At 55.6% G+C, this 13,101-nt stretch overlaps 1 protein-coding gene across 1 annotated transcript; it reads left to right on the forward strand.

The window, feature by feature from the left end:
* The first annotated feature begins 4,873 nt into the window (after window positions 1-4,873).
* On the forward strand, window positions 4,874-8,077 carry LOC103050538 (GTPase IMAP family member 9-like). The gene is made up of 3 exons (XM_025177561.2): window positions 4,874-5,486; window positions 5,594-5,680; window positions 6,253-8,077. The coding sequence occupies exons 1-3, from the start codon at window positions 5,453-5,455 to the stop codon at window positions 6,873-6,875; spliced, it is 744 nt and encodes a 247-aa protein (XP_025033329.2). The 5' UTR covers window positions 4,874-5,452; the 3' UTR covers window positions 6,876-8,077.
* The last annotated feature ends 5,024 nt before the right edge of the window (window positions 8,078-13,101 follow it).

Genomic DNA, 13,101 nt, shown 5'->3' on the forward strand with positions numbered 1-13,101 from the left:
ATTTAAAAACAGGGCTCCCCAAATTTCATCAGTATGTTAAGTGTGCCACTAGAGGAGCAAATACACTGGATAAAGTATATACCAACATTAAAGATGGCTACAGGGTTATACAATTACCACACTTGGGGCAGTCAGACCGTATGTCACTGCTTTTAGGAGACAGGCTCTGCCTACAATAACCCCGAAGATGCCTCTCAACAACTTCAGGACTGTTTTGAGAAGACAGATTGGGATATCTTTTACCATCCAGATCTGGAGGAGCACACTGCAGCTGTTCTGTGCTATATTAAACACTGCACAGATACTGTCACTGTGGACAAATGCGTCCGGATCTATCCCAACCAGAAGCCCTGGATGACTAAGGGAGTCCAGCGTCTCCTGCGTGACGGGAACAAGGCCTTCAGGTCCGGTGATGGGGCAAAATACGGTGCTGCTAGAGCCAGTCTGAAGAGGGGCATCCGGCAGGCCAAGACAGATTATAAGAGGAAGATTGAGGATCATTTTCATAGCAACAACACGAGGCAGGTGTGGCAGGGGATTTCTGCTGAAGCGGGTGCTTCATTGGCAGAGAAGCTGAATCATTTTTTTGCCCGTTTTGAAGTGGAGCCACCAGAGGCAGCTAGAGTACAGCCATTAGTCCACTATAGCCCCTACCTCACCATGGAAGAGCACGAGGTGAGGAGTATTTTGAGGGCTGTGGACCCTAGAAAGGCTGCCGGACCTGATGGCATCTCTGGCCGGGTGCTTAAAGACTGTGCTGACCAGTTGGCTGGGTTTTCACCAAGATCTTTAATCAGTCTTTATCCCAGTCCACTATTCCATCCTGTCTGAAGGCTTCCATCATTGTTCCGCTGCCAAAGAAGTTCCCTATTAACAACCTCAGTGACCACAGACCAGTGGCACTCACGCCTATAATCATGAAGTGCTTTGAAAAATTGGTCTGTAGGCACATCATTTCCTGCCTTCCACATACATTTGATAAACACCAGTTTGCATACAGAACTAACAGATCCACAGAGGACGCTTTAGCCGTCACTCTCCACACTGCTCTGACTCATCTGGAACAGCGGGGGACCTGTGTGAGGATGCTTTTTGTAGACTTCAGCTCTGCATTCAGCACAACCCTTCCACATAGACTGGTGTCTAAACTTATGGATCTTGAGCTTCCATATTCAATCTGTTCTTGGATTTTGGACTTCCTGTCTGGCCGCTCCCAAAGGGTTAGATTAGGCAATTATATCTCCTCAGCTCTTACTCTCAACACTGGTTCACCACAGGGCTGCGTGTTGAGTCCCTTACTTTACACTGTTTATACATATGGCTGTACCCCCCCTCACTTCAGTAATATTATCATTAAATTCGCAGATGATACAACAGTGGTGGGGCTTATCTCCAAAGGAGATGAGTCTGCCTACCGGGATGAGGTGGACTGGCTGCTTTCGTGGTGTGGAGACAATCATTTGGCCCTTCCTATCAATAAGACCAAGGAGCTTATAGTGGACTATAGGAGGAATAGGTTAGATGTCCAGCCCCTGGTTATCAATGGAGACCGAGTGGAGCGGGTGGCCAGTTTTAAGTTTCTGGGTGTCACCATAAAGGAGCACCTGACCTGGGGCGTTCATGTTGCAGCCTTGGTGAAGAGGGCCCAGCAGAGATGATGCTACCCGAGACTTCTCAGGAAGCAACAACTGAATGGAAAACTGCTGGTGACCTTCTACCGCTGTACCACTGAGAGCATTTTGACCTACTGCACCTGTGCATGGTTTGCTAACTGCACAGTGGCAGATAGGAAAGCGCTCCAGAGGGTTCCCACCACTGGCCAGAGGATCATTGGTTGCCCTCTCCCCTCTTTGGAAGAACTTTATAGTTCCCGCTGCCTTAAGAAGGCTCAAAATATTCTTATGGATCCATCCCACCCGGGACATTCTTTTTCTGAACTGTGACCATCTGGCAGACGGTGCAGGATGATGAAAACAAGGACAAATAGGCTGAAGAACAGCTTCTATCTCAGAGCTGCAACTATACTGAATTCTATCGTATAGTGCAGTATTAATGCAGCATCAGGGGTTGTGCAATATGGAATGTGAAGGTTGTGTGTTATGTGTGTTATGTGTTCTATGGTTTTTATATTTTTAAAGCTGCACTGGGGTGGCATTTAATTTCGTTGTACAAGTAGTACAATGACAATAAAGATTTCTATTCTATTCTATTCTATTGATCGGCCACCTTCCCTTTTTGTCTTCTCCCGCCTAAGCTCTGTTGCTTCACCTCCCCGGGACCTGAGCAGACCCAGGAACCAGCAGAGGAGCCGCCAGGACAGGGAGCACGGCCATTTCGTCAAGGGCCCCACGTCCAGCTCTTGAAGCAGGTTAGGTCGGCTTTAAAAGAAGGGCGCTCATCTTTCCCATTGAAGGGCATTATTTTGATACACAATTTTATATTCTATATATATACAGTATATATATGCTTCACATAATGTATAACCATACCTGTAACAGTGCACTCTATTTTATTTCTAAAGGGTTAACTTGCTTTTGCTTTGTAAAGAGCACTGGTTTCTTCTTCCCCCCCCTTATCTCTTTGCTGAATGCCCGATTGTCTTCGAATAAGCAATTAGCTGAGTACAAGCTGTTTGTTGTACCAAGTTTGCAACAGTTGTGGGGCCCTACATTCTAGAGATAAGAAAAATCTTGTATGCCATTCCCTTGGTAACCAGAAGAAAAAGTTACATTTAAGTTTACCTTCCTAAGAACCACCTTTCACTTGCTCAGACCGTCCCAAAAATCCCTTGTATGGGTATGAGGGGATGTACTATCTGATTACAGATTTAAATGTCTATAAAGCCTCTGATGTTTGTTTTGTGAGGTGTGATTTCATCAACATCTCTTGTTAATGTGTTGATTGGGGTCACCCAGCTGTGTCTTGATCAATATACATCTGTTATCTTAAAGAAGCCTCGTCTCAAGTCTCTTTATTTGGCTTTATTGAGACTTGGGAAATAAAAGGTGCCATACACCATCAATACATTATGGCTTTAAATGTTATGTTTTTATTTCCAGTGAGGTCAAGGGCCAGGCTGCCATCGGGCAAATGACATCACGATGCCGGCCGTGCCCTCACTCTCGGTAGGGAAGCCCTCCTGCCCGCGGCTCAAGGTCGGGCGGGGTGGGGCGGGGGGCATTTCCAGGGTTCCGGCGGGGCTCTTGCTCGCCTTCCCCGCCGTCGTCCATCGCGAAGAGCCTGTCGTCTGCAGCCTCGGCCTGAAACCCAGCAGACACGCGAAACCCACATCACAGCCCCAGGCCCTCCTTGCGGACTGTTCGGAGGCCAGGCAGCGCCGCCAGCCACGCGGGATCCTTGGGGCGCTTCTACCAGCCCCCAACCCCCACGCACATTGGGCGCCCTTTTCGGAAGGGACAGAGACCCCTCCCCTCCAACACTGATGGGGGCCGGGAACCGGGAGCCGGGAAAGAGTCCGGCAGCAGACGCCCCTGGTTCCGAGGCCTTCCTGCACGCCATACTCTCTCGCGCGCGCACCCGCACAGACGTGCTAGAAGAGCCGCACTCCCAGAAACTCCGTCTCAGCTGAGCGGCGGTTCCTCCCGCAGGCCAGAATTTGCGACCGCGGTGAACAGGGGGCGGGGGGGGCGCAATCGGATTAAGGCGTGCTTTGGCGAGCGCGAGCCGGCCCTGCTCTACGCAGAGGAGCGCCCGGGGGGAAGCGCGTGTGAAGCCCGAACGCCTCCCCTGCCCCCCGCCCCGGCCCCGCTCTGCGGCGCTCCCCCGACTCCCACCATTCGGCCGCGCCGTCCGGGCAGCACCCCTCCAGGCGCCGGGGGAGCCGAAGACCCGCCGCCGCCGCCGCCGCCGCCGCCAGTTCTCGCGCGGAAACGAGCAGGAGGCACCTCGCGCTGCCTGCGCCCTCCCCTCCCCGCCTCGCTGGCCGCCGGGGGGGGGGGCAAGAGCCCCGACGTCGGGCAGGGGAGGAGGCGGAGGAGAGCTAGCGCTAGAGGGGGCCTCTGCCACGAGACTCCCCTGCCGCCGCTCGCCGCTGCTCTCGGGGTAGGGGGCTCTCCAAGAGGGGCAATTGCCCCCTCCCTGGAGTGCCCTCCACTGGGCGGTCGAGCGGCTCCTCTTTTTCAGGCCGGGGCAGCGCCGGTCCCTTCGCGTCTCCTCGAGAGCCGTTTCGGTGAAGCGTTCCCAACCCCTCGAAGACAATCTGTGTGGCTCAGGGTTGAACTGCGGAGTCCACGGAGAGAATACTGCATGGAGGAAGTGCGTGTGCGGGGGGCGAGTCTCGGAACACCCCCCCCCCCGACAGCGGGTGTGCAGGAGCACGATGGGAGCGACGTGACTGGCAGGAGTCTCTTCCTGGTGAATTGCCTGCCTGGAACGGCGCGGCGGCATCTGGGTCTGTGCGCGGGATCCCAGCCGGAGCGCAGCTCACTGGCCTGGCACGGCAGTGCTGGCCATGACGGCAGGTGTCAGCGCGCTGAGTGAACAGGGCCATCCGGTCTGCTCTCCCCACTTTCACTCTCTCCCTGCCCCACTTGGGTCTTGAAAAGGCCCCCCCGCGTTTGCCTTCCAGAACCAGGGTGCACCTGGGTGTGAGGATAGCGGGCGGCGGCAGTTCCTGGGAGGAATAACGCCCTCCAGGAGCCCCGCCCGCCCCTCGCCAAACTTTCAGGCTGTGCTGCCCCAAGTGGGGAAATCACAGGCTGCTCTCGACGGAACTCGCTCCGTTGCAGTCGCTGCCTGAAAGCGAAAGCGGGTTTCTCCTGCTCTTAAGAACCACGCAGAGGTCTGCAGCCTCAGTCGGAGCGAGGCGCAGAGGCTTGAGCCAGGCGGAGGGAAGTAGCGGCGCCGGTAGGTGATCTCCCCCGCGGTGAGATCTGGGGCACAATGGGCAAAAGATCCGGGGGGCCCTCCCCTCCCCTGCCCTGCCCTGCCTTCCTCTTCCCTTGCCTCCTCCTTTGCTCCGGGATCCAGGAGCCCCCCCCATTCAGGGCCCCTGACTGAGCTGGGAGAGAAGAGGGGCTGCAGAGCAGAAGAGGGTATAGGGCAGATCCTCAGGCCCAGCACAGTGAGGGCAGGCACCCCAGAAGCGGCTGGCTACCCTGAGGACCGGCCCCTTGGTATTCAGGCTGGCACAGAGAGCAGGCTGGTCCTGAGCCTGGATGGGCAGCCAAGGGGAGAGAGGAGGGGGGCGCTGCTGGGCCCACCTGGTGCTCCTGGCTCGGCGGGGGGGGGGGCGAGGCTGCCGTGGGGCCCTGAGGAGTTGCACCCAGGCAGGAGTCCGCAAGGCAAAGCTGCGCCTGGCCTGGCCGAAGCAGCCTCCCTGTGGCTGAGTGCCTCCATGAAGCGAGACACCCTGTCGGTTAGGCTCAGGGCGGAGGCCCAGACCAGCCTTTCAGGAAACGGGCACTGCCAGCCGTTCTGCTGAGCCCCGGAGATGGGGCGGGTGTGTGCTGAATGTCCACCCCAAGGTAAAGCTCTCGGAGGACGTGTGCAGGATCTGGGCCTGGGCAGGGCCGCTCTTGCTGGGGAGATTCACGGTCCCAGCCTTTCACCTCCTGCTCTTGGTATCCCTCAGCCAGGAAAAACTTGATCGAACGCCATCCTTCCGCTTCGGAGGAGGAGAGCATGTCAGAGAATCTGCTTCACGGAGGAGAACCCGCAGGTCTGCTCATTCCCTTTCCTTCTCTCCGCTTCAAACGCCACCCTGGGTGGAGCACAAAGCCTTCTCTTGAAGGGCAAGCCGCTCCCTGCCCCCGTTTTAGGAGCCCCCTGAACACAGACCCTGTTGCCCCCCGCTCTCCCCTCCTTGCCTCGGGCTGTAGCCAGAGCAGATCTGCCCTGGGAAAGCTCGAATGGGGAGAAAGGGGGGGCCTCAGATGAGGCCCCAGAGCCCCAGATGGAGAGTCCGCCTCTCCTGGCCACAGTGGCTCGGATGCCAGCTCCGCACTGGCAGCAGGTGCCGTCAAGCCGGGTTCCTCCCAGCCCACGAGGCCCCTGCCCATGGGGCCAGCTTTCCCCTGGCCTGCGTCGACCCTGTCCATTCCTCCTGCCACTGCTTGCCAGGACGGCTGAGGCCTGGGTTTCCCCTGTGAGCTGCCCTCGAGCACAGAAGAACGGGTCTCACCCCCCAGGGCAGAGGCCAGTCCCCTGGGCCGGGCGTTTGGGAAGAGCTCTCCAGGCCCCTGCCCGTGGAGCAGAGATTTAGCACAGCCCTGCCTGGCTTGTCCCACACAGGAGAGGAAGTGAGGATCCTCGTCATCGGCCGGACAGGCTGGGGGAAAAGCGCCACGGGAAACACCATCCTGGGGAGGAAGGTCTTCAAAACCAGCTGCTTGCCCTCCTCAACAACGCCCGACCTTCAAAGGGAGCAAGGGGAAAGAAATGGAAGGCGAATTGTCGTTGTCGACACTCCCGGCTTTTTTGACACCAGGAGGAGTTTCGTGCAGAAAGACGTTGTCAGGTGTGTCCACTTTCTCCATCCTGGGCCCCACGCGATCATCCTGGTCATCAAGCTGGGCAAGGTCACCTCAGAAACGAAAGAGACTATTCAGCAGGTTAAAAAGCTGTTCTGGAAGGAAGGAAGGCATTTCCTGATCGTTGTGTTCACTCACAAAGACAAATTAGCCGAGGAAGGGGTGGGGCTCGGGGACTTCATGGCCCGCGCAGGGGCAGAGCTGAAGGACATAATTGAGATGGCTGGAAATCGGTACCTTGCTTTCAACAATAAAGCAGGAGCTGAGGAAGGAGCTGCGCAGGTGAACGCCCTGCTGAGTATGATCGACATACTCAGGGGATGGTACACGGAGGAAATGTTTCTGAGGGACAGCTCCGCCTGTCCATCCTGCACTGTGCTGTAGCTGCCTCTCCGCTCTCCTGCCCCTTTTGCTCCCCATGGCTAGCCTGGCCCTGCCCTGCCCCTCTTTCGCTCCCCACTCCTTCCTGCTCTGCTGTGGCTATGGCCGGCTAGCCTGGCTTCCTCCCCCAGTGTCCGGGGACTCCCTGGTCTCGCTGCTGCTCCTGCTGCTGCTCCTGCGCCTGCTCCTGTAGACCTGTGGCTGCCTTCCGGGTGGCAAAGGCTGCTTCGCTCTCGAAAGGGCGGCTGTGCTCCTATAGGGAGAGATCCTCGGCTCCCCCACTCCTGCCTCCGGGGACCCCACTGCAGCTGTGCACTGGCCTGGGGTAGTGGGGAGGAAGACCCAAAGGGAGAACAGCTGCAGGCCAGCATGGCAAGCATGGAGGGCGATGGAGGTCGGCCACCGTGGCAAGCAGGGGCGCTCTGAGAACACAAGTCTTTGGCCCGAAGGGGGAAGGGGCAGGCACATGGACGTGGAAGGGGCCTCTTGGTGCCCCCTGGCAAGCGGGTGCTGACACCCTGACAGTTTGGGGGCTCAGCTGCTGGCCGGCGAGGGCAAGTGCCGGGCGGCTCCCCCCTTTCGGCAAGCTCTGGCGAGCTTAACCTGTGCTTGCCCCACCCTGATGTCCAGCGCAGTCACAGCCCAGATCAGCCTGGCTTGCTTTGTAAATTGGATGCAGAAAGTCTGGGGGATGGGAAGACCCCGAGATCGGAAAGACGGTCACTGGGATGGACTAAAGCAGTTGCGCATTTCCCTTCTCTGGGTGGGAAGTGAAAGGGAAAGAGCCGTGCCAAAAAGGAGGGCGTGCTGGCTGTCGCGAGGAGGAGTCCTGCTGCCAATTCACGCCAGGCCCTTTGTGCACTCCCCGTTCGTCCCTTGAGGAAAAGGACGGGCCAGATTGCTCCGTTCTTGCCCATCGGCCTTGTCCCCGTGAACGGTCAGGGTGGGAGCGGCGCTTTGTGGAAACAGTCGAGGGGAAAGAGATGGCAGTAGATGCTGAAAGTGTCGGCCCGCTTTCTGAGCCAGCAGTTTTAAAATAACCCTTCAGTGCCCTGACAGCGAACTGTGTTTTCAGTGCTGGGTGAGTCTGTTTCAAACACTGGATAGGTCTGTGGCATTGCACACGTCCCAAGACTGCAAGCACTGCGTGAAATAAACATTTCAAAAATAAACAGAAAAATGGCTCTTGGTTGTTGCGTCCCTTTCTTGGTGCAAATCCCCATTTTCTTCTGGAAGATGCAGCTGAACCACAACGTGGAAAACTGTTGATAAAAGCCCGAGGATCCGAAAAGTTGCCGCTGGTCAGAGTGCTTGAGCACTTACCTCCTCCGTGGATTATAGTTAATCCAGGCACATAATCGCTGAGGATTCCAAGCAAAGGGACCCCGTGCAAAGATGCCGGTCCTTACCGTGGCCTCCAGTCCAGCCCATTTAGCCACTGGAGCCTTGGCGGCACCTCGGCTCCATCGGCATTCCCTTTCTAGAACTGAGGTCTCCCTGCTCCTAGTCCAGTGCCTTTAACGCTAACCCTTCACGGCACCAGAACAGGAGATTTGCAGAACGGCCCATCCCACCAGCTCTGACACGGAGCCTGCTCCTGGGTCCTCCGTGCCATCTGGTGGGACCCAGGAAGCAGGCCTTCTCTGTTACCATGCCAGGGTTAGGGTTAGGGTCATAACTCCAGAACAGCATCCCTCTGAGATTTGTAGGGCCCTGACCCGTTTGCTTTCTGCAAAGCACTAAAGACCTGGGTGCTCTCCCAGGCGTGGGGATGAGCCTGTTTTCTGTTTGTTGGAACAGGGTTATGGGTCTTGAGCATGACAGGGCAGGTGGGGGAGGCTGGATTACCTGTGTAATTATCAAGGTACCTGTGTACCCCAGCTCCCCCAGCCCACCCCATTCTATGCTGGTTGGCTGGCACTCAGCTCATTGCCCAGGCAGAAGAGAGAGCTGGCTCCTCGGAGGGAAGGAGGGGGTCAGTTGAGGCTGGGAAGTTATTGAGCCAGCGGGTGCAAGTGCAGGAGAACAAGCCTCCAACTGCTGCTGCCAGACCCACTGACCTCCTTGGTTAGGTACTTTATTTTGAGTGTTACTTTGAGTGCCTGGTTTGGACTGCTGAGGCTCCAAGGAGTCTCTTTTTGTTTTCAACCCCTGTCCCTGAATGCTCAAGGTTGATTTATTTATTTGCAGGACTTCTGTGGCCGCCTATCTCGTGCAATGACTCTAGGCAGCTCACAGTGATCCATAAAATAGTTTAAAGCAGAAGTGCCTTTCCCCCCAGGCGCCAGACCAGACATCCTCGCAGCTCAACCCCCATCCTCGCCCAATGCCTGCGGGCAGAGCCAGGCCTTCACAGCCCTCCAGAAGGCTAAGAGGGTAGGGGTCCCCCGGATCTCAGGAGGGAGCCTGTTCCAAAGGACTGGGGCGGCCACCGAGAAGGCGCGCCTCCGAGGTCCCATCAGATGACAAGATTTAAGGGAGGGGACCTGGAGCACGCCCACCCTATCTAACCTGGTAGGGCAGGCAGACACCCTCAGGGAGAAGCAGTCCTGCAAGTAACCTGGCCCTGGGTTTAAAGGTGATAACCAGCACCTTGAATTGCACCCAGAAAGCAACTGGGAGCCAGTGCAGCTCGCGGAGCAGCGGTATTACTCTGGTGAACCACGGGCCATCCAAAACTGCACCTGCCACCGCATTTTGGACCAGTTGCAGCTTCCAGGTGGTCTTCAAGGGCAGCCCCGTGTAGAACATATTGCGGTAATCCAAATTTATTTGTTTGTTTATTTATTTATTTATTTATTTATTTATTTATTTTTCAAATTTGTCACTGCCCATCTCACTACAGAGCAACAGTATTTAAAATAGATAAATGGGAGGTGACTAAGACATGGGTGATTGAGCAAGGCCTCCCAGCCCAGGAATGGGCACAATTGGTGCACAAGATGGATTTGTGCAAAGGCCCCCTGGCCACCGCTGCCACCTGCTTTTCCAGCAGGAGCTGTGAGTCCAAAGGGACCCCCAAATTATGCACCAGATCTCTACGGGGGAGTGTTTTGTTGTGGTTTAGTCGTTAAGTCGTGTCCGACTCTTCGTGACCCCTTGAACCATATTGCGCCAGGCCTTCCTGTCCTTCACTGCCTCCCTGAGTTTGCTCAGTTTCATGCTCATTGCTTCAGTGATGCTCTCTAACCATCTCATCCTCTGCCATCCCCTTCTCCTTTGGCCTTCCATCTTTCCCAGCATCAGGATCTTCTCCAAAGAGTCCTCTCTTCGCATTAGGTGACCAAAGTATCTGAGCGTGAGCTTCATTATCGATCCTTCCAATGAGCAATCAGGGTTGATTTCCTTTAAGATTGACTGGTTTGACCTCCTAGCAGTCCAGGGGACTCTCAAGAGTCTTCTCCAGCACCACAGTTCAAAGGCATCAATTCTTCGGCGCTCAGCCTTCTTTATGGTCCAGCTCTCACAGCCATACATTACTACTGGAAAAACCATAGCTTTGACTATGCGGATCTTTGTCGGCAAGGTGACGTCTCTGCTTTTTAATATGCTATCTAGGCTTGCCATGGCTTTCCTCCCAAGGAGCAAGCATCTTTTAATTTCATGGCTGCAGTCTCCGTCTGTGGTGATCTTGGAGCCCAAATAAATGAAGTCTGTTACTGCTTCCATTTCTACCCCTTCTATTTGCCAGGAATTGATGGGTCCAGATGCCATGATCTTAGTTTTTTTAATGTTGAGTTTCAAGCCAGCTTTCGCACTCTCCTCTTTCACCCTCATCAAGAGGCTCTTTAGTTCTTCTTCACTTTCTGCCATTAGGGTGGTATCGTCCGCATATCTGAGGTTGTTGATGATTCTCCCTGCAATCTTAATTCCGGCTTGTGATTCTTCCAGCCTGGCATTTCTCATGATGCACTCTGCATATAGGTTAAATAAGCAGGGTGACAGTATACAGCCTTGTCGTGCACCTTTCCCTATTTTGAACCAATCGGTTGTTCCGTGACCGGTTCTAACTGTTGCTTCTTGGCCCGCATACAGATTTCTCAGGAGACAGGTAAGGTGGTCTGGTACCCCCATCTCTTTAAGAATTTGCCAGAGTTTGTTGTGATCCACACAATCAAAGGCTTTTGCATAGTCAATGAAGCAGAAGTAGATGTTTTTCTGGAACTCTCGTGCTTTCTCCATGATCCAGCGAATGTTGGTGATTTGATCTCTAGTGCTTCTGCCTCTTCGAAACCCAGCTTGTACATCCGGTAGTTCTCGGTTCACGTACTGCTGAAGCCTAGCTTGTAGGATTTTGAGCATAACCTTGCTAGCATGTGAAATGAGTGCAATTGTGCGGTAGTTTGAGCATTCTTTGGCATTGCCCTTCTTTGGAATTGGAACGTAAACTGACCTTTTCCAATCCCGTGGCCACTGTTGCGTTTTCCAAACTTGCTGGCATATTGAGTGCAGCACTTTAACACCATCATTGTTTAGTTTTTTAAATAACTCAGCTGGAATACTGTCATCTCCACTAGCTTTGTTGTTAGCAATGCTTCCTAAGGCCCACTTGACTTCACTCTCTAGGATGTCTGGCTCAAGGTCCGTGACCACACCAGCGTGGACATCAGGGACATCCAGAATCAGAGATGTCAACTCTTCTGACCCCGGCGGGGGGGGCAAAGACCCACAACCACTCCACCTTGCTAGGGTTGAGCCACAGCTGGCTTCTCCCCACCCAGGCCCTTACAGTCTCCAGGCACTGAGCAGCACCACCCGCCCTGCATGGGGCAGAGATGCACACCTGGGTATCATCAGCATGCCGATGATACTGAACCCATGCCAGCGGATGACCTCTCCCGGTGGCCTCATAGAGATGTTAAATAGGAGGATAGGAGGGGAGAGAGACCTGAGCCCTGAGGCCCCCACATAATAGGGCCCTAGGGCTGGACCTCCCCCCCCCCCACTAGCACTGACTAATACCACCCACGGAGAAAGCAGGAGAAGTGCTGTAAAACAGTCCCCCGCTCTCAATCCCTGGAGCCGGTCCAGCGAGATACCAGGTATCGAAGGCCGCCGAGAGATCCGGAAGGGCCAGGATGGACACGCCACCCCCATCCCGAGCCCTCCAAGGGTCATCCACCAGTGCGACCGATGCTGTCTCGGCGCTATAGCCCGGCCTGAGCCCTGACTGAAGAGGTCCGGATAATCTGCTGCGTCCAAGGCCCTCGTAGCTGGGAGCTCTCAACAGCCCTCTGGACAACCTTCCCTAAAAAGGTCAGAAGTTATCCAAATCAAGGAGGGGGCAAACCACCGCCTCTTTCAAGGCCGGCAGAAGCACCCCCTGCCGCAAGGAGCCATTTCCCACCGCTTGGACCCAACCACATGCCACCACCCGGGAGGCCTGAATCGGCCAGGAGGGGCAGGGGTCCAGACTACAGGGGCAGAGCTCACAGCAGTGAGGACCCTGTCCACTTCCTCAGGACTGGCCGGCTCAGACTCTTCCCGGACAACTGAGCCAGCATGTGCCTCAGCCGCTGGATTTGCCCGGCCAGAGTTCAACTCCGAACGAAGTCGAGCGACCTTATCCAACGGATGCCTAGAATAGTCCGCACAGAGACCCTGCAAGGGCTCCCCGGCTCCCCACCCACCCAGGAGAGCCCTGGTCACCCGAAACAGGGCTGCTGGCCAGCCATATGCAGACACAAAAAGAGCGGAGAAGTGAGCGTGCTTTGCTGCTCTTACCACCAAAGTAAGTCCTGATGAAGGCTCGGTCAGCTTCATCCCTCGTCTTCCTCCAGGGGTGCTCTAGGCATCTCTTGTGTCGTTTCATTTCCTGGAACCCTGCCGTATACCAAGGGGCCTTACTGGATCCGCAACCCCAGAGAGCCCGCACAGGCGCCATCTGATCCACGGCCCTCATCACATGCTCATCCCAGGCCGCGACTCAGCCAAATCGTGCTCCGGAGCCTCAGGAATAACCCAAGCTCCCTCTGAAACCCTGCTGGGTCCATCAGCCATTGGGGCAGACCGATCAAACGGGCCCAGCCTCCCTGCAGTGGGGGCAGCTGCAGAGAACTCCAGGACCAAGAGGGAGTGATCTTGTCCCCACACCCCAGATCGCCTCACCACTGCCCCAAGACAAAGACCAGATCCAACGTGTGGCCTCCTCTGCGTTGGGCTGTCAAATGAGCTGGACCAGGTCCATGGCTGCCGTGGTGGCCATGAACTCCCAGGCCACCTCCAACTT

This window comes from Python bivittatus, unplaced genomic scaffold (genome assembly GCF_059951505.1).
Source record: "Python bivittatus isolate LINGU-HERP-01145 unplaced genomic scaffold, Pbiv_v1 ctg000610_np1212, whole genome shotgun sequence".
Lineage (NCBI taxonomy): Eukaryota > Metazoa > Chordata > Lepidosauria > Squamata > Pythonidae > Python > Python bivittatus.